We start from the raw sequence: 26,969 nt of genomic DNA on the forward strand, positions 1-26,969 counted from the left end.
GGGATATTAAATTATTAATGAGAAATGGTTTTTTAGAACTGATTATTTTTTTCTGTTACAAATTATTTTGTTTTTTCTGGTGAGAACTTTATATTTATTTATGTTATTAGACAAAACCGAATAAAGTATTAATTTGTGAATGAAATCAGTGAAATGATTGAATGCATGTTTCATCTTATCCCTCATGGATATAAAAAAAATATCAGAGACGGTGTCGCCCATAGGTACTGCGTGTGCACCATCAGTTGGGAATTCTTTATATTAACTTTTTGATTCTTTCTTCCTAAACAATTCAGCGGCTCCCACAGAAAATTACTCTCATCCCTACCAATCTTTATTTTTATTTTTTTTGCATGTCTATCTGTTCCCACAACAATTTATTTAATAAATTGACCCATACATCATGCACTCTTGACTCTCCAAGCAAGCNAAAGCTGACAGCCAACACACTGCCCATGTAAGTTAAACTTCCTTCTCATGTTTCCCATGGTTAGAGAAATGTAAACATTCTGATTGAACTGTTGATCTGATCAACTGTTTTAGCAGTTTGGCATGCATTCTATATTCGGTTTATGCATACACATACCAAATCAGTATCAGTATGCAGTTGTTCAAGCCTCTCGTCTTAAACATGCTAATTTATGCCTGATTTAAGCACACACCAATTGTAAATCAATCGAACAGTATAGGTGTTCTTCTGAAAGTTTTTTTCACATATTATCTTCTGATGGTTTCAGGACCCTTTGATTGGTATCAATTTCAACAGTCCCTCATGGAAAGGAAACTGGTCCCAGCTCTGCCCTACTTGCAAGGTTTTTTTCCTCATAAACCCTTTCNTTCTCCCTCTTATTTCATTTCCGTCACCATTAGTTGGACGGATATAGCTTGATAAGGTTATTAAGAAAATGTTTCAATCAATATAGCCTTTTAAAATTCTGTATTTACATAAATATGAAATAGCAATCGCATTCAACATATGAGAGTTTGATGTACCTATGGTTATAAGTGTACAGTTATTATATAAGCCTCAACGTTGTGATGTTTGCTTTTTCTTATGCAGCTTTGACTCAGATTGCGATACTATGCGTAACTGAATTGACTCTGACCTTCGGATATAGTGGAGCATCATTGTGATATAATTGTTTCCACTGTCTGTTTTAGGTCACACTTTAGTGCTCTCAGTATGATGGCTGTCTGGTTAGGGCCATAGTAGGTTTTAGAGTTCACAGTAAGAGAGATAGCTTGTTAAATTGTGGTACTGTTGTTCAAAGTTGTTTGCAGGGCTATTTGTTATGTTCTAACTGTTTCCATTTGATAGGTTGTGTTTCCTGAGAATCCAATTTCTGATATTTTTCAGTCGAAGGCAATGCGAACTCATAATAATAGTTTTGTGGACAAGATCTTCTGTGGAAAATTGGGAGAGAGTAGCTATGCTCCTATGTTGTTCAGCTTAATAGTCATTCTTATGGTCCTCTTCAGCACATCCATTATTTCAGGTGAATAATCCATACAACAAAGTAGTGTGTGTTGAGTATCTTACTAATGAATTATATATTTTAGTCCTGAAATTTTGCGTTTATGTGTAGCTTCTAATCTCCCAAAGATAACTGCTATGGTTGGTTTGTGGGCATGTTTCGGTCTTTCATGTGGCGTTTGCGCACTGATAACTTTCTATCGTGTTAGCAGGTATCCTTATTAGTTATCTTCAATGCTATCTGAAATTTTTGAACATGTGTATTTCTGTTTGGTGTAGTTATTTAATGAGTTGCGAGATATAGCATTACTTCTTCATTAAGAAATGAGGAGGTAGACATATGATTCTGTAACTACTTGTGACTCTGAGAGACGTGTTTGTGGTGTATTGGTCTTGGAGTGATAAATCAGTCATCTGTTTTGTACAGCAAAGATCCTGGGTACGTTAAAAGAACCAATGAAGCTGACAGCCAACACACTGCCCATGTAAGTTAAACTTCCTTTTCGTGTTTCCCATGTTGAGAGAAAACATTCTGATTGAACTGTTGATCTGATCAACTGTTTTAGCAGTTTGGCATGCATTCTATATTCGGTTTATGCATACACATTCCAAATCAGTATCAGTATGCAGTTGTTCAAGCCTCTCGTCTTAAACATGCTAATTTATGCCTGATTTAAGCACACACCAATTGTAAATCAATCGAACAGTATAGGTGTTCTTCTGAAAAGTTTTTTTTCACATATTATCTTCTGATGGTTTCAGGACCCTTTGATTGGTATCAATTTCAACAGCCCCTCATGGAAAGGAAACTGGTCCCAGCTCTGCCCTACTTGCAAGGTTCTTCCTCAGAAACCCGTTTTTTAATGTGAAACCCAACATTTTTTTTTCTTTTTCTGACCAGAGTTATCACACTTTCCTCAGATAATTAGACCAGTGCGATCTAAACACTGCCCCACATGTAAGCGCTGCGTTGAGCAGTTTGACCATCACTGCCCCTGGATTTCCAACTGTGTTGGTAAGGTAAGAGTTCTTTGCATGGCGAATCTCTCTCACTTTTTGTTATGGAAATTATTTGGCAATATCTCACTTGTGACATGAAAGCACCCTGTTATGCATATATTTCGGTTAACGATTATTCATCTCGCAGAAGAATAAACGCGACTTCTTAGTCTTTGTGATCATGGGAGCTTTGACATCATTCGTTGGTGGTACAACTGCTGTTCAAAGTATGTGACTGAAACAACTCTCCCTAGAAATCCTACCATTATATTTTGCTAATTATAAAGCATCTATTTCTGCTACAGGATTATGGAGAGGTATCCCACAGATACACCCCAGAGAATCATGGATTCAACATATAGTCATTGAACATTACGATGCTGCCGTGTTTCTCTTTTTCGACTTACTCATTTTCATTGCAACAATGACGTTGACAATCACACAGGCTTATATGGTCCGGAAATCTCAACTGAAGTAAAGAATATGCTCTCCTTCCCCCTGTGCAAATGATTGTATAACAGTTATTGTTGTCTGCTGCAGATAACTCGGAATATTACAACCAACGAATTATGGAACGCTAAAAGATTCAGTTATTTGCGGGGACCTGACGGAAGATTCTACAACCCTTATAACCACGGCTGGCGAAGAAACTGCACCGATTTTTTGGTTCATGGCTACACCAGGGACGACGANGTTCTTCTGAAAAGTTTTTTTTCACATATTATCTTCTGATGGTTTCAGGACCCTTTGATTGGTATCAATTTCAACAGCCCCTCATGGAAAGGAAACTGGTCCCAGCTCTGCCCTACTTGCAAGGTTCTTCCTCAGAAACCCGTTTTTTAATGTGAAACCCAACATTTTTTTTTCTTTTTCTGACCAGAGTTATCACACTTTCCTCAGATAATTAGACCAGTGCGATCTAAACACTGCCCCACATGTAAGCGCTGCGTTGAGCAGTTTGACCATCACTGCCCCTGGATTTCCAACTGTGTTGGTAAGGTAAGAGTTCTTTGCATGGCGAATCTCTCTCACTTTTTGTTATGGAAATTATTTGGCAATATCTCACTTGTGACATGAAAGCACCCTGTTATGCATATATTTCGGTTAACGATTATTCATCTCGCAGAAGAATAAACGCGACTTCTTAGTCTTTGTGATCATGGGAGCTTTGACATCATTCGTTGGTGGTACAACTGCTGTTCAAAGTATGTGACTGAAACAACTCTCCCTAGAAATCCTACCATTATATTTTGCTAATTATAAAGCATCTATTTCTGCTACAGGATTATGGAGAGGTATCCCACAGATACACCCCAGAGAATCATGGATTCAACATATAGTCATTGAACATTACGATGCTGCCGTGTTTCTCTTTTTCGACTTACTCATTTTCATTGCAACAATGACGTTGACAATCACACAGGCTTATATGGTCCGGAAATCTCAACTGAAGTAAAGAATATGCTCTCCTTCCCCCTGTGCAAATGATTGTATAACAGTTATTGTTGTCTGCTGCAGATAACTCGGAATATTACAACCAACGAATTATGGAACGCTAAAAGATTCAGTTATTTGCGGGGACCTGACGGAAGATTCTACAACCCTTATAACCACGGCTGGCGAAGAAACTGCACCGATTTTTTGGTTCATGGCTACACCAGGGACGACGAAGTTGCCCCGTCTTCAATTCTCTGAAGTTACATCTATTCATCTCATTGTTGCATGCGCAAACCATCTGATTCAATTTACTGTGTATAGATATCTCCTCTTTGATTCATATGTTGCAAAGGGTGTGCAAGTTTATTCTCCTTTTCTTCAAATCTTACACTGTAATATTTTTTGCTTTATGACTTGCCAGTTTCACCAAAACGCTACTCAACCCATTTAATCTTGGATTCTCTTTGTTAGGCTTTTAACAACGCAATGTTTTAAGGTATAACCAAACCAGATTAGTTTCCAAATTCCAAGTAACATTCATCATCCCGGTCCGGGTTTTAAAACACTGCAGCTGTGTCAATTCGTTTTTCTTTTGGGTAAAAACATCTGTGAAAATAACATTTGGTTCACGTTCACAACAAACTCTGCGAATGCCCATGCTTATGTGAATGTAATGTTAACTTTCAGAAACAAACTTGAAAATATGACAATAGGTCCCAACGAAATGAACAAAATGAGCAGCTTCATTCCATCATATGCTTCAACCCATAAGTGCTTTCATCTTTTCATTGGCAGCCACAAGTTCCGCTGCTATTCCTGGCTCATTTGCCGAGTGCCCAGCATCATCAACAATCTGCAGACCATGTGTCGTGTTACACCAACAAGCAAAAACAAACTTGGAAAAGATCTTCAAGAAAACATCGAAAAGACTTCAAGCTTACCTTGAGGTCTGCCTCTGGCCATGTTTTGTGCAGATCCCAAGCAGACATCATAGGACAGCATACGTCATACCTTCCCTGTCCATTGTAATAATCCAAACCCAGTCTCAATCCCATAATATATATATATATATATATATATATAAAAAGTCTATATCCAAATCCAAGTTAAACTGATGCTTCTTAAAACCTACACAAACATATCACCATTAACAACATGAGACATGCAAGGCCGTGGATCATACAATCCTGTTGTCTGTGTTTACTCTTTCTATTACCTATATCGTTTACACAACTCGGCCTCACTGGATCAATCTCCAAACCAATGAAATCCACAATTTCCAATTTATGAAGGATGTACCTGAACGATGGTGGTCTTAATATGTCGAATTTTATCAACATTGTCTAGCAAGTATGAGTCCGATGGAAAGAAACCCTTGTTAACAAAGTAGTGATTTTCAATCCTTGCAAACGCCTGCAGAGCAAAGTGTCAACAGTTAAGAAATCAGTTTGAAGATTTTACAAGACCAAATGAATCAAGATAAGATTGGAACACTCTTAGAAACTAACCAATGAAAACTTATCATCTTCTGCCTTTTGAATGTTGTCATTATTCGGAAGAAGATAAGCAGTCGTCATTTCCCATTTGGTCCAAGCTCTTGCAGCTGCATACTATAAGACGCATAAATTTGTCAGTCCGCGCACACTCTTTCGGCTAAAACAATCCAATTTCCTTCAACAGCCAAAAAGAATAATAATGTTCAAAGCATTTTCTCGTGTAACAGTTGTAAGATCTCGACTCACTTGAGTTTCCATATCATCAGAGTCCAGTCTCTTGTGATATGCGTCCACAAGGCTACCTCTCTCATTTTCTGGAATCAGATCTCTGAACTCCTCCCAAGCTTAAAAAAACAGAGAAACAAAAACTCATCAAAAAAGAGAAATAATAAGAAGCTCTTGAGCCAAAATCTACTACTGCTGTATTTGCACATAAAACTCTAGTCCCAATATCACTAAAGCTTTATATAAAAACGTCTATAAAAGCAGACAATAGTAATCAGTAACTCCAGGAATACAAGAAAGAGAATTACCATCAGGGTATATAGCAGCAGCACCACCTTCGTAAAACCAATCAATCTCCTTTTTTCGCAACAGAAAAATCCCTCTAAGGACCAAACCAGTAACCTTGCACCAAAGAGTAAACATATAGATATATCTGTCAAGTTATGAATTAAAATACCAAAAGAAACTACTTACTTCATAATTCCATCTATTCAGATCACAATCCAATCAATCAATAACCTATTGTTCTTGTTCCATCTATTATGCAAACTAGATTCCCAACAAAGTAGAATAATATATCTCAGATGTTGTAGAATGTAAACATAACGATTTGCACCTTGTCAGGGTGAGACTGGCTGTATGCAAGTGCTAGAGTGCTTCCCCAAGATCCACCAAAAACCTGCACAAAACAGAGAAAATTAAGATACACATTTGTTCCATCCCAACAACAAGAAGCATATATTTGGAAGAAACTTCTTTACCTGCCATTCTGGAATTTTCAAATGTTCTCTCAGTTTTTCAATGTCATTCACAAGGTCCCATGTAGTGTTTTCCTCCAAGCAAGCATGTGGGGTACTCTTTCCTGCACCTCTCTAGAAGAAAACTTAGGGGTGAATATATATATACAAGTTGGAAAAAATGTAGTGTAGTGTCCAAAAGAGACCAACCTGGTCAAACAGAATAATCCGGTAGAACTCAGGATCGAAGAATCTCCTATTATTAGGAGAAGTCCCTCCTCCAGGCCCTCCGTGAAGAAAAACAACTGGCTGCAAGATGTAAATTCTCACAATTACAATGCAAAAAAAAAGTTAGAAACCTAAAAGACCAAAGAGACAAAGAGAGAGAGAGCTACAGAACATAATGACACGTACGTGTCCATCGGGTTTTCCTGATTGCTCGAAGTAGAGCGTGTGAACATCTGAAACCTTTAAATATCTAGTGCTGTATGGCTCAATGGGAGAATAAAGGGTTCTCGACTTGTTCACCACCAAATCCTCTGCTTCAGGTTCCATTAAATCACTCTTCAACACCTCACTCTTACTGCAACAACTAATCTTGCCCTTTCCTACTAAATTATCAAAGAAAGAAAGCTCAATTCAGATGATGCTGGATGGTTACTACTACTACTACTAATTGACAATTTATTTTAATTTGAGTTGCAAAAAATTGAAACTTTTAACATTAAATTGAAAACTAGAAAACTCCAATATTCCCTTTATATATTCCAAGGCATAATAAACTTGTAAAAAATTAAACGAAATCATACAAAATCTATATAGAGATAAATACAGAACACTCGATATAAGTAAGAGAAACCCTAGGAGCTATGATTAAGGATCATGCGAATGGTAGATAAACCTGGGAATGGGAGATTGAGATTGTTGTTATGGTTTTGTGGAAAGAAATTAACACAGAAGCAAGAAGAGGGCGTAAAGGTCGATGGAAGTAAGTAACTGTGCCTGTGAGGGATGATAAGCCCAAATCTCATATTTATCTCAACTTTTGCATATTTTTCGACTATTTTTTTTTTGGTAGGGAAAAAATACTGTGAGTTGATGACGTAAATGAAAGATTAAACTTTTTCTATTATTTAAAGTTATGTTTGTTTTCGTCAGATAAAAAAACAAAATGACCGTAACTGCACAGTAAAGCTAAAACCAAAACAGCAAGATAGAAACAAAAACACAATAAGCACTTAATAATGATGTCGAGAAGGTTCTCCAAGCAATAGAGGATCAAAACAATCTTATTCCGACACCAATACCATTACGCAGCTGCAGCGAGAAGATCCATAAGCCATGAAGGTTCTCCTAAAGCCAAATTAGACCGAAGTCTTCCATCCTGTGTCACAATCTTTGCAATAGCTACCGCCACTTTATTTGCTAAGCCTGCCACTGTTTGGCACTCTCATGATACAAAACTAACCAAGAAACGATGAATAGCGCCTAAACAGCACAAAACCGGGGCCAATCATGGGGTGAATTAACAGCCACCACCACCATATGACTGTCAATAGCGACTACCACCTTCTCAATGTGCAGGTTCTGTAACGCTTCAAACGTCCACATAATACATTGTAAACCCGCTCTCACAGTCGAATCTTTTCGAGAAAAACCATCTCTAGCATGGTAAACCACCTGCCTCTGCGCATCTCTGACCAACCACGCACCTCCATCCATAGAAGAACTATTAATCCAAGAAAGAGCAACATTACACTTTAAGTTTCCCGACAATGGTTTACACCATCTCTTCTCCAGCTTTCGATTCGTCTTACACCAAGCTGAGTCCATGTTGTCAAGGGTCTGCTGCGCCTCTTGCCAGAGCAGAGCATCTTTTTGTGCTTTCATAACCATCTCCCTCACATCTCCTTGTTTGCTTTGGAAAATAAAATTGTTTTTGTATTTCCACACTGCCCACAACACCCAAGTAATAGCCAACCTTGTCTCTTCAGGGAGCCAATGATCATGGGTAACTCCGTAAATATGCTCACAATTCTTCTCTATATCATTCTTAGAAAAACCGTCCAGTGATGGAGGGATGTTATGAGGCCGGCTCTGAGACTGGTATGGGAAGGACAAAACAAGACCAGGAATCATGACAACCACCCTGTTACCACAAGTACTATGCTACAGAAATCGAAAATAGTACACATGTTGATAGATAAACGTCGAAAAGAATTTTCTTAGAATATATTAAACACTTAACCAAGGTTTTTAATAAAAAGATGAACATTTCTTGTCTTATTACATCTCCTTAACAAGGATAACCTATTTTCAGTGAAAGCTTGGAGGACAAGATGATCAAATGTATCAAACGTCCGACACGGAGCGAGACACAAGGGTTTCAATATTTCCCTCGAGAAATCAAAGCATCCGATAAAAATGTCACCAGTACCCCGTCGAACATAGCACGTAGCCAATTGAGATTTCCGTTCAAGGGCACACTATATCGTTTCACGTGGGTTAATGGCCGGTCCTCGTCAGGTGTATCAATAAACTTGAATGTATGAGACGCACACTCGTAGATCGCAACTCTCTGGTGGTGGATTCTTTTGACATCACGGGACACAGAAAATACCCCAATATCTTGTAAACCTTTTCGGGTCTAGTATTATCATATCCTACGCCACAAGGCCAGAAACCTTTATCCTTGTGGTCGACCCATTTGATCTGTCTCAACCACGGATTCCAAAGCGCTGTCCCTGTTGGACAAATCCCATTATTACAAAACAAGAACCCATCGCAAGAAGTGATGGTGACATCATTAAAATTCAATTCCTGGTAAGGAATACCAGATGAGGATAGCTCATGCAACTTAATCGTTGGGTCAGCTCCATCGAGACCGATGATTTCTATGGAATAAATGTTGGAATTTGACAGGAAGATGAAATGAGGACGGGCACGAGCGAAGTGGTTCTTGACGAAACTCTTTTCAGACAAAAGAACATTCCACCCTTTGCAAACTGATCTTAACTGAAGAAGAGATTGAGGTGGAATTCGAGACAATATATCTTCCTCAACCTCCCATGGAAGAAGCGCCATTTTAAGGTTTTTGAATTCATTTTTTTAGGGGAAGCCAACCTTATCCGCCATGTGTCGCTGCCCCGAAGGAGATTAGTGTCCGCTCATGTGTCGCGACGCCGTGATGCCTATCCACTACCAACTGCTTCCACCACCAACCTAAGGAACCTATATAAACCCGTCTCCTTTTCATTTGTTTCCTCACACCAAAACCAAACAGAAAATCCTTAATGGGCGAGAGTGTGAGTGAGTATCTAGGGAGATTGGAGGGAGTTTGGTCGAGGGTCTAGGAGTCTTAGTCGTTAGGCTAAAATAAATTCTCGAAGCGTGTAGGGTAGTACATGGGTTTATTTATTTAATTAGTTAATTATTTCTTTAATTAATTATTTTAGTTATTTATTTATTTATTAGTTTAGAGTGAGGTTAGGATTTTAAACTTAGAATAATAGGGGGTATTATTCTTGGGTTATTTGCTTGCGTTATTGCATTGTTTGATTGCTTGCATTGTGTAATGCTTGCAATGTTGTTATGCTGCTTATGTGAATGTCTGATATAGCGATGCGATGGAATAGTCGTGATGCTGGACGGTTAGTCGCATTGTCGTTATACTGTCTGATGGCTATATTGTTGATTATATGCTTGCATTATTATTATGTTGCTTGATTATTTGGTAGATATAGTTTAGTGATGGTGTAGCCGTGATGCTGGACGGTTAGTCGCATTGCCGTTATGCTATCTAATGACTATATTATTGATTGTTTGGTAGATATAGTATAGTGATGGTATAACTGTGATGCTGGACGGTTAGTCGCATTAACGTTATGCTGTCCGACTGCTATATTATTGCTTGCCTGCATGTTAGTTAGTATCATTTAGATTGCATTAGGCGAATCATGAGGATCCCGTCGTCAGTTGTGCGTTGCGTGTAACTCTGTAACGTAATGTCTTACGAAGGTTCGGAGCGGGTCATGCCCGGCCGGACGCTACATGACGATGTAGTATGAAGGAATGTATATCCTCTGTAGACTTTGTGTCTAGAGGTGGGGGCATTGCCTTAAGATATCATGGATTCGATAGGGGCCCAACTTAGGAGATAGATGTTGCATGTTTAGTTATCTTGTTTGCGTATACTCGTTGTAGTATACTTGTTTGCTGTGTGCATTGCTTGTTGCGTGTTGCGTGTTGATTGTTATTTTGGGTTTTGGGGTTGGGGAATACTAACAGTAGAGATCCCGGTCTTGCTGAGTAATAATAGATTACTCAGGATGCTACCCAATTTGTTTTACAGGTAACCGTAGTGGGGAGACCTTAGGGGTTGAAAGGATGTTAGGCCAACCTGTGTAGATTTCCTTGCCTTTGTAAAGTAATAGTTTTCTTTATATATTATATATTACTCGATTTAACATTATCAATAAAGCGATGTTTTTCTAAAACCCCGTGTCTCCCAATGATATTTATTAGTCTAGTCCGGACAAATCACAACTCCCGATTCGCGGTACGGGTTGCAAAGCCTTAGGCCATGATTCGCGAGGAACGGGCATCTGCGGTTGGACGGCTTGGGCGATCGGATGCGTTCCGGGAACCTCGGTCGGCCGGCTGCGGGCGTCCTATATGTGATGTTCTCGATCTGTTCTTGGCCTAGAATGGGTCGGGGGTGTTACAGTAATACTACATTTACTATTCAAATTCTAGTACTAATTAAAATTTCATAACATTTCCATTTTTTGGTAATAGTACCCATATTCAATAAGTCAAATCTAGAAATAATAAAACTTTTAACATTTTGATAAATATACTAACAAAATCTTCAAGAGTTTGTGATCAAACCATCACCTAAAATTGACTACAAAAAGATATAAAATGCAACAACCAAATTCACTATTGAAAGCAAAAAAAAAATATATATATCATAACAAAAATTTACTTACATAATGAAAACCATTTCTTTCAAACTTCTGCTATTGGTTTCTCTTCTACTCGCTGTCTTTTGTAAGTATACATACCGTACATATAATATCATTTTAAAACAAACCAAAAGAATTTTACATAAGTTAATTTACTTATATCTTAACTTTATTTATTTTATAAGATCATTTCGTTGTATTTGTTTTGTATGTTTGAAGGGCAAAATATTGCGGTCAAATATCATTGTTTAACGAATGAAGATTGCATGAAGCTTTGTCAATGTTATGAAGCGTATTGTGACATAAGATTCAATACTTGTATTTTTGGAAAAAATGATATGGGTCCGAGAGATGTCAGTTCTTCTGAACATCCTTGTATTCAAGGACATAAAAGTTGTGACGGTGGAGAATCTCCACCACGACGATTGAAATTATAATGAAAAAAAAATGCATGTATACTTTTAAATAGACATTATTTGTTAAAGGAATGAAGAGTCTCATATCCAACAAATTTTATTAAAAATCTACAACTTTAGCTTGATTGATTTTAAATTCTTAATAGATTGGGATGATTAATGTTTCCTCATTTGTAGAGCTGTCTGAATCTTCTGCATGCCTCTAATATGTTGTCTCTGTGTCCAAAGGCACTAACACGAACAAACCCTTCACCTCCTGGTCCGAACCCACTCCCAGGCGTTGTAACCACATGTGTCTTCTCTAGAATCTCTGAGAACACATCCCATGAACTCTGTTTCGGGAACTCTACCCAAACATACGGTGCATTCCTCCCTCCATACACATTGTAGCCTAGCGAAGTGAATGTGTCGATGATTATGTTGGTGTTTTCCTTATAGAATCCAATCACTTTGCGCATTGCCTCAAGCCCTTCAGGGGAGAGGCAAGCAAGTCCACCAGCTTGGGAGAGGTTAGAGGCACCGTTGAAGCTGGTACAGACTATACGATTGAAGTCTTTAGCAACGGGGAATCCATCAGAGTACAGCAGTTGTTTTGGGATCACAGTCCAACCAAGTCTCACTCCAGTAAAACCTGCATATTTGCTGAAAGAAGATGTCTCAATCGCCACCTGCATTCCCAATCAAGAGTCGGTTTAGTGACATAACCATAACTAACATACATCAAAATCACAGCTTTACCTCCTCAGCTCCGGGGATTTCATAGATGGAGTGCGGGTTGTCATCAGACATGTACATTGCATATGCAGAATCATACACTATAATTGATCCGTTCTTCTTTGCAAACTGAACCAACTGTGTTAGTTGCTCTCTTGTGGCAGCAGCACCAGTAGGATTGTTTGGGGAACAGAAAAATATTATATCCGTTCGACCAACAGTGGATAAGTCAGGAAAGAAACCATTCTCTGGAGTGCATCTCATGTACTCGATGTTCTTATACTTTTGGACATCGGTATTAAATTGCCCTGTCTGACCCATAATAACACTAGAGTCGACATAAGCCTGTGTATCAAAATTGAAAAGTGAATCAACATTTAAAGATAGTAGAAAATTAACAGAATTTTGCTTCATGTTTCGTTAGATTTACCGGGTACGAAGGATCCTGGACAGCAATTGTAACATTGGAACCAAACATAACCTGAACAAAGTGGTATCAAGACACAACCGGTCAGTTTCTAATAAAAATGTTCTTATCTTGAATTTTGATCAGAAAGCAATACACAAAAACAAACCTGGAGACGTGATATGTCACATTTAGCACCATCAGAGACAAAAATGTCATCATCCCCTATGGTTAGGCCACCGTAGAATGTTTTAGCAATTGCAGATCGCAGTGGCTGTTCAAACCAAAAGTNACATAACCATAACTAACATACATCAAAATCACAGCTTTACCTCCTCAGCTCCGGGGATTTCATAGATGGAGTGCGGGTTGTCATCAGACATGTACATTGCATATGCAGAATCATACACTATAATTGATCCGTTCTTCTTTGCAAACTGAACCAACTGTGTTAGTTGCTCTCTTGTGGCAGCAGCACCAGTAGGATTGTTTGGGGAACAGAAAAATATTATATCCGTTCGACCAACAGTGGATAAGTCAGGAAAGAAACCATTCTCTGGAGTGCATCTCATGTACTCGATGTTCTTATACTTTTGGACATCGGTATTAAATTGCCCTGTCTGACCCATAATAACACTAGAGTCGACATAAGCCTGTGTATCAAAATTGAAAAGTGAATCAACATTTAAAGATAGTAGAAAATTAACAGAATTTTGCTTCATGTTTCGTTAGATTTACCGGGTACGAAGGATCCTGGACAGCAATTGTAACATTGGAACCAAACATAACCTGAACAAAGTGGTATCAAGACACAACCGGTCAGTTTCTAATAAAAATGTTCTTATCTTGAATTTTGATCAGAAAGCAATACACAAAAACAAACCTGGAGACGTGATATGTCACATTTAGCACCATCAGAGACAAAAATGTCATCATCCCCTATGGTTAGGCCACCGTAGAATGTTTTAGCAATTGCAGATCGCAGTGGCTGTTCAAACCAAAAGTTTCAGTTAGTTACAAGATTCACCAAATGATGCAACATGAAACAGGATTCTCATCTCCTGTTTCACTACAGAAACAGTTTGCAGAATAGAATGCATTACACAGAAGAAATGCAAAAGCTTAACAATATTCATGGACTTATCAAGACCCAGATCATACAGTTAACACTGCTTAGGAGCTTCATGGTTCAATTCAACACATTTGACATATCCACTTGAGCTCAAATCCCAAGCTAGTACAACTATACATATAATAAATCTTCCACTGACAAATAAGAATGGACTAAAGTAGCAACGAAGACTGCACTGACCTTTGCACCTTGTTCAGCACCATAACCACTGTAACCCTCTATTGTGGACAACTCATGAGCTTTCTACAAAAAACAAAACCAAAATTGACTTCTAAATTAAACAATGCAATATTAGTGAACTAAAAAAGGAAGAGAAAAAGAGATTAAAAAAATGTACTTTTGCAATAGCAGAAGTAATGACTTCAGGAATGGGCTCAGTAGTGTCACCTATTCCAAGACTTATAATTTGTGCATCTGGGTATTTCACCAAATGTGCAGATCTTCTTCTAGCAATCTGTTTGCAAAACTCAGTGACACACAATGTCACAACAACATTTGTCCGAAAAAAAAAACCAAATAAACAGAATCCGATTATGACAAACCTCTGGAAAAAGATACCCAGCTTGGAGTTTGGACATGTTTGAATTCCTTGAAACACTTGTTTTGTACTCTGTAGATGATAAAATCAAAACAGAGGTTAGACCCAATTAGCAAAGCTCAAAGCTTTTTTCTTATGGTTTTGGAAGAGATTCACACCAATCTTTTCTGATTGAGAAGCCTCGCATTTGATCGAACTGGCCCTTTTAGCCATTGGAAGAGATGCATTTCGAGGTCTGCAGGCGGAATAACACAAATCAGATGGCTCTCTAACTCTAATCAGGACATTGAATTCATCATCAAAGTAAAAGAGGAGCAAGAGAGAGAGCGAGAGGAGTACCTGGCATGTAGATATGAAGGTACTAATAAGAATGTGGAAGAAGAAGATGATGATGAAATCATTGGAGAAGAGAGCTGATTGGTCAACGACATTTTTGTTTTCGCCTCTGACAAAAAAAAAAGAGATTTCAAAATCTGAAGAGGTAACGCGACACAGTGTCGCAGAGTCGTGTCTTTAAGTTTTTTATGTGGTGTGAGTGGAAGATGATAAATTAGGGTTCGAGCTGGTCCGAGAGTGAAACAAACCAGTTTTTTTTTTTGTCCAACCGGTTTAACCGGATCGACAATTCTCATTGATCCAGCCTATCACAGTAAGTAAAGGATTTGTTAGCATCTTTTTTTATTTTATTTTTTTTTATTTTTTTTTTTTTTTGATTTGTTAGCATCTTATTATTATGTTAACTTGTCTCTCTTTTTTAAAGGATTCTGTTTTTTTTACTCGGGTTAACGTGTGTCATCAAAGTAGGACAACCCAACTTTGCTAGCGAATACTTCATATCTAAAAGGTTATGGTTCGTTTACATTTTTTTTTGGTGTGGTGAAGAAGAAACATGATAGAACGTACTTTCTTGAGTATCTGTTATTGGGTGATACCGGGTTAATCATATCATCTCCTCTCTATCTTGTGTTATTTTTTTTGTTCAGTTTACCATTTGCGGTGACCAAACAGAAGTTGATCCCACTTCTAAATGCGTGACTATTTATATTATTATTAGATGTTAATATGGAGTATACCGTAAAATATTTTTTAATAATCATTACGAAAAAATATATATTATATTTTTTGTTTGTTTTAATATTTTTTATTAATATTTAGATTTTATAATTTTAAATGAATTATACTTTTTGTGTTTGGTACCAATTATGATTATACCATTTTTTGTTAACTTATTTGATATTAGACTAAAATATTTTGTGTATAATAAACCAACTTGTAAAAAACTATATAACAATATCTATGTGTAAACTATAAAACTATATAACAATATCTATGTATGAAATGTTTTATCATTGTAAAATCCAAGTCAAGAAGCAGAGTCTCATCACCTAAAGAATCAACCTCTTCTTGCGGATTGTAGTCTATATCCTTACAGATGGAGAAGCTTACAATGTTAGTGTTTTCAAGGATGCTCTTGACCAGCAAAACCTCTCCTCTTCTTGTAACCGCAATGCTACAGTCTTGAGTGGAAGAAAACAGTTGGAATGGTTCAAACTTGTTAACATCCTCGTAACCTTGTTGTTTAGACAAATCTAGGATCCGAATGTAGCTAAGCTGCGTGCGCATGTAAAGACGGTAACCAAAGAGTACCGCATCGGTTAAGCCTTCTAACCTCCATGGTACACCGCAATGCAGCGGGATTTTAGTGTAATGATCATCACCTTTTTTGCAAAAGCCAACATTACCGCTAGGGAAGTTGAAGAACAAGACTACAACGTACTCTGCCGTCTTCTCGTCAACCCACAAAAGACCCCTTAAGTCTTCGGATTCCTCTTTATCTAAGAGAGACTCTTCTAGATGGGGAAGATCGATCCTAGTCTCGCTAAACACATCGATTATATAGAGATTGAATCGAGAATCTATCACTAGAAACCATTTACCTGAGTTTGCAAGGAATCGATTCCCTGAAAAGTCTCTCTTTGTTCTGTAAGTTCTTTCTTCTTCTTCTGGACTGAACAGCAGCACAGAACCAGAACCATCTTCTTCGTCTTCGTCGTCTTCAGGAAACAGCAACAGCCATGGAGATCTGATTTTCTTGGGAACTGTTAGCTTCGAACTCAAATTCCAGTTCCAACACACGAGCTTGGCGCGGTGGAAATCAGTAAAGCTTAGTCGATTGTAAATTGATTCCAGCAAATCAGGAGGGAGCTCCGACCAGGTACGAGGATTTTGAGTTCCCATGGTCTTGATTGGTCAACAACAAGTTTGGAGTTTGTACGTTCCTCAGTATCTTTTTGTAGTTGTGCGTTTTTTTGTCGGCTTGCTGTCTCCTTATCTTTTTTGTTTGCGTGTTGTCCTTCTTTGACTAAGTATTGTCGTGTTGAAAATCTGACATTATTTTAATTTGTTTTTTCACATGTAGTTTCAGAATTTTCATAAGTAATAAATTTATCATTTCCAAGCTAGCTTTATACACGTTCAACTCTTTACTATTTTTTTTTTTTTTTGATCAAACCTCTTTACTAATTATATAAAATATAAAAATATACTCTAATATTTTTACTGAGTAATTGAAAATTTATTACACACTTAATTTGTAGTTATAATGCCATGTAAAATTGTAAATACAAATTAAATTAATATAAAATAATTTACATTTATGTTTTATCTAAACATTTTTTTTTTACATTTGTTGTTGTAAATGCAAATTAATCGAAAGTCATTAAAATTTTCTATTTTTAATTATAGACATGTATTAAAAAGTATATTCGTGGTAAATAACTTTTTGGTATTTTAAATTTTCTTCTTTGTTAAAAAAAGAAAAGTTATATTTTAAATGTTCTTTACATATTTTATTTAAGAAAACTGTCTCTGAACCGACAAATCAAATTGAACTAATAAGGTCCGGTTTGCTAAAGAAGCTTTCTCGGTGTTCGATTCAAATCGACTCGCCAACCACAATTCTTGCCTTCGAGAAATCTTCGCGACCCTGTGAAGCTTTGATTCGTCAGGTATTTTGATTATACTTCAAATTTATTGCCTTTTAGTCCACAATTCTCAAGCAATTAGGTTACTTGTGAAACCCTAGTTTTAGAAATCTCTGTTTTTTTTTTATGATTCTTGCTCTCGAATCGAAAGATCAAGTTTTGTGGTGGGAAAGCTTTAGAATTCTTGAATTGGACTCTCATTAGCTGTTGACTCGTTTGTTTTTGGATATGCCCATAATGATTAAGGTGAGAATATACGCTGAAACGGTGTGTATTCTTGTGATTACAGAGATTTAGGGAGGGGGTTTTGTGTGGAGTTTAGAATGGATCTGGAAACTGAGAATCGAATAGCTTCAATTCTATTAAGGGAAGCAGCAGAATTGAGAAGACAAGCTGAGAAAGATGGTGTTAGAGCATATCTTGAGAAGCCTAATGTAAGGCATCGACCTAACTCAAGGTTTCTCAAAGCCACTGTTCTTAGTGTTCAGCAATGTATGCTTCTTTATTAACCCTTTCTTCATTTTATTTCCGTTACATAATATGTTCGGTTCTAGTTTAAAGTTATATGTTTTCTTCAAATTCTATCTTATGTGAACATACATTGGAAAGTATAGATTGAAACCAAATAACTCAAGTCATTGGAGACTGTTTAATCTATCTATCCAATCTGCATCAGTGTACCCTTTTGGCATTTTTGTTTCTTTGAAGCAGCAGCAATAGCTGCGGTTTCGGATGGGATTAGGTTCTTTGTTGGTTAATGAGAAGGTTGGTAACATGTGACATTTTTGGTGGTGGTTTATGGTTTAATTATCTATCCTCCGTAATAGTTTTTTTGACTTGTTCACTAGTTTTTGGTTTGCTGGAAAACCAAACATATCTGTGATAGTTTCATTTCTCGTTTACTAGAGTTTGTAAACTTATCTAGTTTACTTTTTAACTCTTACGTGTTCTGTTCCTTGACCGTACAGCAAACAAAGCGGTAGAAACAAATGAGATGTGGAGGGTTCGGAAGAATGAGATTGAGCTAGAAGATGATGTAAGACTCAAGAGGAAAGAAAGAGAGGAAAGCAGTAGTAGCCACATGAAGCAGAATGGTAGTTTCCTGAAAAGGAGTCTGGATAAGAGATGCAGCTCGGGTGATGAGAAAAAGGTTACGTGTACATCATCAAACAAGAGTTGGTATTCAGAAGATGATGATGAAGGCTTACGAGATGATGAAATTATGGCTTTTCTCCAATCACGGTATGTCCTTTCACAGTCAACCTAGCAGCATTTTCTTTCATCTTTGAGTTTGCTAGCCTATCCTCCTCATTCTTTTTCATGTATCTTAAAACGTCTTCTTAATCTCCGACAGGAAAAAACGTGGCAGAGGCTCTGTCGGTCCTATGATGGATGAAACAGGCCCTTATCTTCCCGCCGAGAAGGGACAGTTGCAAAGTTCCGATACAGGAGAACGAAAGGTAGTTCTAGGCCCAGTGAGACCACCTTCACTGAGACAAGACTCAGAGATTGAGCATGGTCAGAGAACAAGAAAGGAGGATACGAAGAAGCATAGTAAAAAGGACAAGAAAAAGGAAAAGAAGAGAAAACGAGACAGGCACTAAGAAAGGTATTCGCATGATGTTCCTTGTGGGAGATATTTGTAGGATGAAATCTTTGTTCCTTTTGGTCCGCGAAAAATTTATAGATGGTTGTGATCCCCTGTGATATATATTAACTGTACGATGAAATTATTATATATTTCATACAAAGTGGAACGCCCCTATGTCATAGAATGCGAAGTAAGATCATTTGAGAGTCCAGCAAGTGTTTTCAAACAAACATTATAATAGTGAACAAGTATCTCTTTGGTTCGTCGCTTACAAAGAAGCTCTCTTCAATTCATTCTACGATACGTCTTTTAAAGCCTTTGTATACTCTCTTTGGCTTGAAAGGAATCGGTGAAGACATGGTAACATCGTTAACCCTCCCTCCCTCGACTCTCATCAAGAACATTGATTGGATAGAAACAAATGACTAGTGACTAGATGCAGCAAAAGGTTTGTGCGAAACATCTATCAACTCGAGAATTGGTTAAAGCAAGGTTGAGAGTACAACTACAAATATGTAAAAATATTATTTGATAAACTGGAATAGAAGGTCTCACAATGTTGTCATGGTCTTGGATATTATTGATAAGCTTTCTCAAAGAGAAGATGACACAAGGAAAAAGTCTCAGTCAAGTCCCAGGAAGAAACCATAGAGCATCCTTGAGCTTCATGTTGGAGAGCCTGGAGAAGCGTTTGAGGGTCTTGGTTGCAAGGTTGAACACACAGATTTCAATGTCTAAAGTCCTCATATGGAAACGGTGACAGGCGGACTCATGACTGGTGAAATAGATGGAGTTTGGTTCGAGACCAGGCACCGTTGTATGCATTCCAAGAAGCAAGGCCTCCTCACCTAGAGAGATCACCTCAATGTAACGCTGATTCATGTCACGGAAGCTCCTATGTCTTCTCTGGGCAAGGAAACTCTCGTTTGAAAAATTACAAACTTTTCTTTTCTTTCCGATATCTAACATATATTAACAGTTCATGCTAGTAATATCTTTCTACATGTTGTACGAACAATTTGTAGATAAGGAAATAAACTATACCTAAGAAGCAGTGTTATTACATGACATATGATCTGACTTTTATATATATGACTCTTTCGAAGCAAAACTTGTCCCATGGAAACTGGATCTTCTGAGCTATATAGCACCGTGTGTATATGGTTCAGACAACTAATATTGAGCACTCGAAGTTGTGGCTGTCATGAGTCTTCAAAATGATGATCCGTCTCATCGAATATCTCTTCCTACAATCACATTCACAAACAAATGACAACTGAATTGAAATAAAACAAGAGGAAAACGCCATAAGAATTAAAGAGGTAATAGTTTGTTACTACTTGCCTGCAAAAGTTCTTCAATGACATCTTCCATGGTAATGATACCAACAGCTTCTTCCTCCTCAGCTAGCTTTGGTAGCGGATGTTCGTTAAATTGCAAAATGTCAGCGTTATTATCTTTGGACCACCTCTTGCTCGTCGACCCTGCTTTAAACGAATTTGCTCGGTTTGGAAAACTTTTCCATTTCTGAAGTGATCTCCTTCTTGTTAACTTTTTTTCCGGTTGGGATCTCTCATTATCCACATCCACTCTGACTTCATTTAGAGTCCCTATTCAAAGTAGAGAGGAAGTTATTAATCCATGTAAGAGATTTTCATCCCATTGTAACTCCCACAAAGAAAAACCAGTTACCGTTTGCAGCATCATTACTGGGTAATGGGTGGATTTTGTCACACTGTCTCACAACCACAGCCATGTGGCTGTGTCCTTTCTGAAACTCGTTCAATATATCATATAGAGGTAAGGTTTCTGGAACTCTGGAGTGCATTGGAGAAAAACAAGAACAAGCAATCAAAAGCATATTCAACAAGTCTTCAGTCGTTTACATTTGGCAATCCATATTCTAATTGGTAAAGTTACCTTGGGATTCTTCGTATCGTCACATTTTTTACTTGTATTTCTTCATCAGGGTTGATAGTCAATAAGTTCTTCACCTGATGATAAATTGAAGAGCCGTTAGTGGCAAATACAGGTGGACAATAATGTACTAAGATTCTTCAACTGCTTGAATGTATCGTGAGATGGAGATTGACCAAAACAAGTCCAATTATGTTGGTATGTTGCTCATAGTATACTGGAACCCTGCTATGACCTTTCTCAAGAATCAAATTCATCAAATCCCTGATGAAGGACAAAAGAAACTAAGTTTAGAATGACTCGGAGAATTAAGGAATCTATGCAGGGGGTTGGAACGAACCAAGACCTGTCTAGTTTTGCATTGATGTCAATCACAAAAGTTTCAGAAACTGGTGTCATTGCATCTTTAGCCATTTTACCAGATAGTTCAAGAGCTCCAGCAATGATTGTTGTTTCATCATGTGTTAATTCTCCACCTTTTCCAGCCTGAAAGAATTGGGATGCTAAGTTATTCAGCTGACAACATAATGCAAAAAAGCATAAATAGAAACATGTCATCTTGAAGGTCAGGTAAACACATGGGGACAGACAGTTGCACACAACTCATAATTTGAGACATAAGAGATACCGAAGACATGCCTCATTTCCATGCAAATCCACAAGTGTTTTCAGTTCAGCTCTGCGGAAAAGGGCTACACGACCATGACCAAGTAGAAAGTCCAGCAGCTGAAATATGTACAGTAAAAAAAAAAAAGGAGCAAAGACTGTATCAGGACAAAGACTCAATGTCCAGGGCAATCACTCTTGGGACCCTCCTGCATAACTAAAAAGCTCAACATGGGAGATTCGGGTGTGCAATCAATCACCTTACTAATCGGCCATGCAACTGGTAAGCAGATCCAGACTAGGACACGGACAAACGGAGCCACTGTTGAACCAATTGCCAAACCATGACGAGAACAGACCGACTGAGGTATAATCTGCAGATGGGAGTTAAGTCAACAATCAATTGTATCCATCATATACAGTGAAAATATTCAGGTAAATGATAAGTAAAACCAGAGCTCACCTCACCAAAGAGAAGAATTAGTGTCACTGAAATCAGAATGGCACCCCAAGCCGTCACAAGAGCGTCAAGGAAAATAGGAAGCGTCTGAAAACCAAAAGTTACAATAAGTAAATACAAGAACATACAAGAACCCAATAAGTAAGTACAATCCCCCAAATTCAAGTACTAATACTCTATACCTCCATAGCAGCTGCATTGCAAATCAGTAAAGTGCAAAGCAAAAGATGCTGATTTTTCACAACTGGCAATATCTTTGCTGCATCAAAAGCACAAACCCACTTGCAAATCATTAAGATAATGAAACAAGACATTCTAATTTATCAAACAACCATGAAACAAAGTCATTGATGTTGTAATCCAAAACTAAACATGCCAATATTAATCTTCAATACTAAATCCACAAGTTACAATTTAATATTCCTAGAAAACAATCTAAACCCAAATTATGAAGTTAATTAAAATAATTAAATCAGAGAGACTCGTGACATTTACCAAACCAACAACACATGCGAGAGATTCTGATTCCCTTTAATAATTCCAAAATTAAAGCAAAAGAAAAAAACTTTTTTTAGTTGAGAATCAAAATTACCAGCATGTATACGATCTGTGGGAGTACCGGATTTAGCAAGAACCTCAAGATCAACGAGACTCATAGACATAAGACCCAAGGTAAGACCAGACATTAGTCCAGCGAACAAGACTAGTAACACTATCACAACTATGTGTATAAAGAAGTTGGTCTCGCAGCATTCATACTCAACAGCCATAGTTTCACCCAAAGAAAAAGAACCCAGAAATTGAAAACCCTAATCTTACGTCAACATCCTTCGAAATCACGTACGGACAAAAATACACCGTTTCGAAATTAAGCTAAGAATGATAGTTGAAATCAGAATGAGATGAGCTCTGATTGTTCAGAAAGATTGTGATTTGTGACACAAGAAACACAAAAAAAAAAAGAAAAAAAAACAGAGATTACGAAGAGAGAGATCTGAGTAAATTGTAGAGTGAGTGGAAGACGAAAAGGTGATGAAGAAGACACTTAAGAAAAAAAAAAAACACATTTTTTCTTGACGAAACTTGGAGGAGATGGTTTGCGTGGCGAAAGACTAAACTGCCCACGCGATGTTAAAGCAAACGTGTTTTTTCGGGGAAGGGTGTTTTTAGTCATTTAGCTGATTCTTTTACTTAGGATCTTAATGGCAACAAGTCAAAGCGGAACGAACACGGATACAGCGGACAAAACAGCATTAAAGCGATCGGAATGGACAAAGCGGTTGAAGTGGATCCAAAAGACGGTTTTATGAATTGAATGGTAAAAGACGGACAAATTAGACTACTTTTATTCTATTTTTCAAATATGATTATAATTTTTTTTTTTAAAAAATTTCTTAATACAACATAATAAAAGATGAAAATATAAAAAATTACAAACCCAAATATAAAATCAAATACTCTGGTTTTCCCATAACATAGTTGCGATAGTTTCTCGAATGTTCGTCATGTGTTGTTCATCTGCATTCTCTGCTTCATCAAGCTCATAAGATGCATTGTCTTGATCCTCAGTTTGAGTTTCTGTAAAATCTTCCACAAAATCTGCATCTGTAAAATTTGAAACTCTAATAAAATTATGAAGACCATTGTTGCAATAATTACTCTCTTTTGGATATTCATATCATATCTCAGAAAATCGGTTAAAATTCTCCATTTCTTCTTCCACACCCCAAAAGTGTGTTCAATGATAGATCGAAGAGATGCATGAGACCTATTAAACAATTCTTCCTTATTTCTCGGAGGAGGACCAGTATAGAACTGTGACATGTGATATCTCACAACTCTATTTCGTGTTGACCTATAAGGAGCTAAAAATCCTTGCTTATTAGGATACCCATAGTCAACTACATAACACTTGTGTGTAGGTGGTAATGGAAATTCAGAATCGCCATTTTGTGCAAGTGAAAGGACAGCTGTATCGTGACATGAACCTGGTGCTTCATTCCATACATATGTGAATAGCATATTCATATCATAAATTGTCATTATATTGATGCTTGCATAGTCGTGTCTGTTCCAATACATGGCTTTTAGTTCAGGCTTGACTTTAACACACACATGAGTTCCGTCCATAGCTCCAACAAAACCACTGAAATATGGCCAATATCATCTATCAGCTTGTAGACGCTGTGGAATCCGGTTTAATTGTTGTGTTGTTGGTGTCTTGATGTAATCAGCCTCTAGAAGTTCTATAGCTTGCAACACTTCACCAAATTTTCTATTCATGGTTTCTTGGTTTCGTCCAAATCATAAGCCAACATCTCGTTGAAATTCATTGTGTCCGCACACTCGTAGAAACATAGCTGTACTCTCTTCAACACTCACATTCAGCGAATGTTGTAATCCATAATTTTCTTTTAAAATAGTGCATAGTCCTGCGAAGGCAGCAAATAAAATTCTTAATAATTGTAGACATGCAACATGGTCATTTTGAATACGATTCCAAAGATTTTGCCACCCTAACCCTCCACCGGTTTTGTATGGTCCTTTGTGAAAATTTTGTTCATAATAATCCAATGTTGGATTTATTAAAAGATCTTCTATTTGCTCATTTTCCAAAGTCCATAACTCGAACCGTTCTACTTCAAAAAGCCTGAAATAACATTAAAATCACATAAGTCACCTGATTTCTTTTTAATTATCACAAATACCATATAAAAAACAACATATTAATAAAACATAAGTGCAAACTGACATAAATATCATAATTTTTTTTTCAAACATAATTGTCACATAAATAAATTACTCTTCATCATTTTCGCTCATGTCATTATCAAATAAGTTTTGTCGAGGAAGAGGTTGAGATGTCGATGCGTTGTTTTGTCCAAAAGTGTTAAACAGTCCCAATGGTCCTGGTGTTTGAAACATTTGACCAGTTGGTGAATTATTGAGAAACCCTAGGCTTGGGGATCCTACTCGTGGTCTTGGTGTATAACGTGTAAAGCCTAACCCTGGAGATCCAAAACTTGATACTGGAGAATATCGACCAATCCCTATACTCGGAGATCCTACTTGTGATCTTGGAGATGCTCATTGCTCAACATTTAGTGGTGCCAAAAACTGTCGAAAACCAGTAGTAGGTGGATCAATTGATGTACTTGGAGTTCTTTGGCTTGTATGCGTAGACATACTGTCTGCTGATGATGGATCAGATGATCGAGGTGTAGACGATCCACTTGGTGGGCGAGTGGTTCCTATATGTTCACCATGTCTTGTAAATCATGTTAGAGACTCCATTAACAATATCCTATCCTCATAGGTCTGAAACCGAGTTGATGACATCCAGTAATTACGCCAAAAGAGATCAGTCTTCAGAAGTTGGAGGCATTGAATGTAGAAATCATTGTATCTTGGAATATCTAATGACTCAAGTTACTCGACCGCCTTTTCAAACCCGGTATAATCTTCGCGGTCAAAGGCACCAGGGCGTAGTCGTTCATAGGTTTCCCTTTGAAAGTCTCTAATGGACGATATTGTCTCTTGGATGGTTGCTTCAAAATTTTACCTTCTACACGGTGCTCGTGTTCCGCTAGGTCCCCTTGACCCAGTTCTTCGGCTAGATGATGGGTCAGCTCTTGAATGTTGTCGCCCACTACGATCAAGTATCTGAATTGGTGACTGTGATTCGGTAGCCATACGTGAGAATTCATATGATGATTGTGAATCATCATAAATGTTCACATGATACGTCTCCTCGTTTTGTTGAGTTTATGGAACCTCATTTGGCTCTGAACCATCATCGTTATCACCGTCATGCGACTTTTCATTTCAAATTTGAGCTCTTCTTTGTCGCACAGAATACTGATGCTGCGAACCCACATCTAAGACAACAAAGTAACGAGACTTGGTTTCCCAATCTATTGGTGGTTCTCGGTTCAGACGTGCAAGTTTGCTAAACTCCTAAAATTAAAATTTTGTATAAGAAAATTTTCTATAAATTTTTAATCTTAATAATTATTGGAAAAAATAAGGACCTGTTCAGAATCATTCCACCATCCATCTTCTGCCATAATCTGCCCCGTAATATTATCAACTGAAATTTATTTTTAAATTTAATATTGAAGCTAGATATGTCATATTTTTAATAAAAATGAAAATTTATTAATCCTTATTAGTTATATTTATTATAATATTTTTTTGAACCATTAATCAATTATTTGACAATATTTTAAAATTCTAAACTGAGTAAAAAAAAGAATCTAAACTTATAAAATATTGATACATAAATATTCACAATAGGCTAGTATAAAGTATTTATCTATCAAAAAATAAGCTAACAAGCTTTAGGTTTCTGAAAAAAATATTACACAATTTTTTTTTATAGAAATTTACCCGTATTCGTGTAGAAGATTGAGATATAGTGTTTGTATTTCTTTTCCTAGAAGACATCACTATAATGAAGCAAAAAAAAAACAGTTAATCAATAAGTGAATATATAAGATAAACTTACATGATTTGAATAAATATTTATTTACCTTGGTGAATGCTAGAACTTTTTTCTATAGTAACAAGCTGAACAAACAATAAAAATGTTGAGAGGATTTTTTTTCTGTATTTTTCAGTTTGTAGTGAAATTCTGTTGGAAAACATGAGAGTGGATGGTGTAAGTTTGGTTCCTCCCGGTTATAAAGACCAAATATGAGAAAAAATAAATTCAAAAGAAAAAAGAAAAAATTTGATTAGTTGTCAAAAAACAGATTACATTTCTGTGGACAGGACCACTCCTCTTGTGTGTATGGACTGCTCCCAACTGCGTTCCTTCTCTTTTTTTGTCCGCTTTTACTTTTTTTTTTTTTTTAATTTTTTTTTTTGT

The 26,969-nt window shown here is 37.1% G+C and overlaps 6 protein-coding genes across 12 annotated transcripts in view; 2 read left to right on the plus strand and 4 right to left on the minus strand.

Annotated features, from left to right (window-relative positions):
• LOC104792895 (probable protein S-acyltransferase 23) overlaps window positions 1-4,326 on the plus strand; it is a 7,343-nt gene extending 3,017 nt beyond the window's left edge. The window contains exons 6-14 of one of the 2 annotated variants that reach the window (XM_010519157.2): window positions 1,319-1,496; window positions 1,587-1,686; window positions 1,902-1,959; window positions 2,237-2,311; window positions 2,396-2,494; window positions 2,622-2,700; window positions 2,779-2,927; window positions 3,014-3,153; window positions 4,132-4,326. In XM_010519157.2, coding sequence (XP_010517459.1) covers window positions 1,319-1,496; window positions 1,587-1,686; window positions 1,902-1,959; window positions 2,237-2,311; window positions 2,396-2,494; window positions 2,622-2,700; window positions 2,779-2,927; window positions 3,014-3,153; window positions 4,132-4,168 — 915 coding nt within the window. In that variant the 3' untranslated portion in view covers window positions 4,169-4,326. Of the gene's footprint in view, window positions 1-1,318; window positions 1,497-1,586; window positions 1,687-1,901; window positions 1,960-2,236; window positions 2,312-2,395; window positions 2,495-2,621; window positions 2,701-2,778; window positions 2,928-3,013; window positions 3,154-3,991 lie in introns of both variants that reach the window. The other variant, XM_010519163.2, reaches the window with a different exon arrangement.
• Window positions 4,483-7,421, minus strand: LOC104792910 (proline iminopeptidase-like). 3 transcript variants are annotated; one of them, XM_010519175.1, is made up of 11 exons: window positions 7,270-7,421; window positions 6,783-6,976; window positions 6,579-6,677; window positions 6,393-6,503; window positions 6,248-6,310; window positions 5,940-6,033; window positions 5,653-5,750; window positions 5,419-5,520; window positions 5,210-5,323; window positions 4,852-4,926; window positions 4,483-4,763 (listed from the first exon to the last, which is right to left on the minus strand). In XM_010519175.1, the coding sequence occupies exons 1-11, from the start codon at window positions 7,397-7,399 to the stop codon at window positions 4,671-4,673; spliced, it is 1,173 nt and encodes a 390-aa protein (XP_010517477.1). In that variant the 5' UTR covers window positions 7,400-7,421; the 3' UTR covers window positions 4,483-4,670. The 3 variants fall into 3 exon arrangements, with proteins under 3 accessions (XP_010517477.1, XP_019084057.1, XP_019084058.1); XM_019228512.1 differs by having other exon boundaries at window positions 6,783-6,979; window positions 7,270-7,420; XM_019228513.1 differs by having other exon boundaries at window positions 6,783-6,951; window positions 7,270-7,302.
• Window positions 7,857-9,452, minus strand: LOC109127554 (putative F-box protein At3g51171). The gene is given in 4 exon segments (XM_019232508.1): window positions 7,857-8,517; window positions 8,679-8,809; window positions 8,812-8,975; window positions 8,978-9,452. Coding segments are annotated over 4 exon segments (1,431 nt in total).
• Window positions 11,773-16,808, minus strand: LOC104792920 (LL-diaminopimelate aminotransferase, chloroplastic). 3 transcript variants are annotated; one of them, XM_019228441.1, is made up of 11 exons: window positions 16,260-16,419; window positions 15,927-16,152; window positions 14,881-14,986; window positions 14,700-14,776; window positions 14,546-14,613; window positions 14,341-14,457; window positions 14,184-14,246; window positions 13,755-13,859; window positions 13,610-13,660; window positions 13,204-13,524; window positions 11,773-12,419 (listed from the first exon to the last, which is right to left on the minus strand). In XM_019228441.1, exons 1-11 carry the CDS (start codon window positions 16,278-16,280, stop codon window positions 11,919-11,921), a joined length of 1,656 nt encoding a protein of 551 aa, XP_019083986.1. In that variant the 5' UTR covers window positions 16,281-16,419; the 3' UTR covers window positions 11,773-11,918. The 3 variants fall into 3 exon arrangements, with proteins under 3 accessions (XP_019083986.1, XP_010517498.1, XP_010517512.1); XM_010519196.2 differs by having other exon boundaries at window positions 15,927-16,808; XM_010519210.2 differs by lacking the exon at window positions 16,260-16,419 and having other exon boundaries at window positions 15,988-16,077.
• LOC104792945 lies at window positions 17,423-19,325 on the plus strand. Its single transcript, XM_010519221.2, has 4 exons — window positions 17,423-17,549; window positions 17,815-18,017; window positions 18,494-18,767; window positions 18,880-19,325. Exons 2-4 carry the CDS (start codon window positions 17,849-17,851, stop codon window positions 19,127-19,129), a joined length of 693 nt encoding a protein of 230 aa, XP_010517523.1. The 5' UTR covers window positions 17,423-17,549; window positions 17,815-17,848; the 3' UTR covers window positions 19,130-19,325.
• LOC104792954 (DUF21 domain-containing protein At2g14520-like) lies at window positions 20,042-23,189 on the minus strand. Of its 2 annotated transcripts, none has more exons than XM_010519231.2 (11): window positions 22,692-23,189; window positions 22,282-22,358; window positions 22,103-22,186; window positions 21,900-22,013; window positions 21,673-21,759; window positions 21,374-21,519; window positions 21,210-21,297; window positions 21,037-21,110; window positions 20,809-20,933; window positions 20,461-20,726; window positions 20,042-20,363 (listed from the first exon to the last, which is right to left on the minus strand). In XM_010519231.2, the coding sequence occupies exons 1-11, from the start codon at window positions 22,867-22,869 to the stop codon at window positions 20,319-20,321; spliced, it is 1,284 nt and encodes a 427-aa protein (XP_010517533.1). In that variant the 5' UTR covers window positions 22,870-23,189; the 3' UTR covers window positions 20,042-20,318. The 2 variants fall into 2 exon arrangements, with proteins under 2 accessions (XP_010517533.1, XP_010517536.1); XM_010519234.2 differs by having other exon boundaries at window positions 21,380-21,519; window positions 22,692-23,187.

The sequence above is a fragment of the Camelina sativa genome, chromosome 1, assembly GCF_000633955.1.
Source record: "Camelina sativa cultivar DH55 chromosome 1, Cs, whole genome shotgun sequence".
NCBI lineage: Eukaryota > Viridiplantae > Streptophyta > Magnoliopsida > Brassicales > Brassicaceae > Camelina > Camelina sativa.

What these genes read in the sequence shown, in the direction of transcription:
- LOC104792910 (XM_019228512.1), bottom strand. Translation starts at nt 7,399, where the DNA reads ATGAGATTTGGGCTTATCATCCCTCACAGGCACAGTTACTTACTTCCA. An exon ending in TCTCAATCTCCCATTCCCAG is followed by an intron (nt 6,980 to 7,269) that starts GTTTATCTACCA and finishes TTGATAATTTAG; the next exon opens with TAGGAAAGGGCAAGATTAGT. An exon ending in GGATTATTCTGTTTGACCAG is followed by an intron (nt 6,504 to 6,578) that starts GTTGGTCTCTTT and finishes GTTTTCTTCTAG; the next exon opens with AGAGGTGCAGGAAAGAGTAC.
- LOC104792920 (XM_010519196.2), bottom strand. Translation starts at nt 16,779, where the DNA reads ATGGGAACTCAAAATCCTCGTACCTGGTCGGAGCTCCCTCCTGATTTG. An exon ending in GTGCTGAACAAGGTGCAAAG is followed by an intron (nt 13,860 to 14,183) that starts GTCAGTGCAGTC and finishes TGGTTTGAACAG; the next exon opens with CCACTGCGATCTGCAATTGC. An exon ending in TCCAGGATCCTTCGTACCCG is followed by an intron (nt 13,525 to 13,609) that starts GTAAATCTAACG and finishes TTTGATACACAG; the next exon opens with GCTTATGTCGACTCTAGTGT.
- LOC104792945 (XM_010519221.2), top strand. Translation starts at nt 17,849, where the DNA reads ATGGATCTGGAAACTGAGAATCGAATAGCTTCAATTCTATTAAGGGAA. An exon ending in TGTTCTTAGTGTTCAGCAAT is followed by an intron (nt 18,018 to 18,493) that starts GTATGCTTCTTT and finishes TTGACCGTACAG; the next exon opens with CAAACAAAGCGGTAGAAACA. An exon ending in ATGGCTTTTCTCCAATCACG is followed by an intron (nt 18,768 to 18,879) that starts GTATGTCCTTTC and finishes AATCTCCGACAG; the next exon opens with GAAAAAACGTGGCAGAGGCT.
- LOC104792954 (XM_010519231.2), bottom strand. Translation starts at nt 22,869, where the DNA reads ATGGCTGTTGAGTATGAATGCTGCGAGACCAACTTCTTTATACACATA. An exon ending in CACAGATCGTATACATGCTG is followed by an intron (nt 22,359 to 22,691) that starts GTAATTTTGATT and finishes CTTTTGATGCAG; the next exon opens with CAAAGATATTGCCAGTTGTG. An exon ending in CAGTAATGATGCTGCAAACG is followed by an intron (nt 20,727 to 20,808) that starts GTAACTGGTTTT and finishes TACTTTGAATAG; the next exon opens with GGACTCTAAATGAAGTCAGA.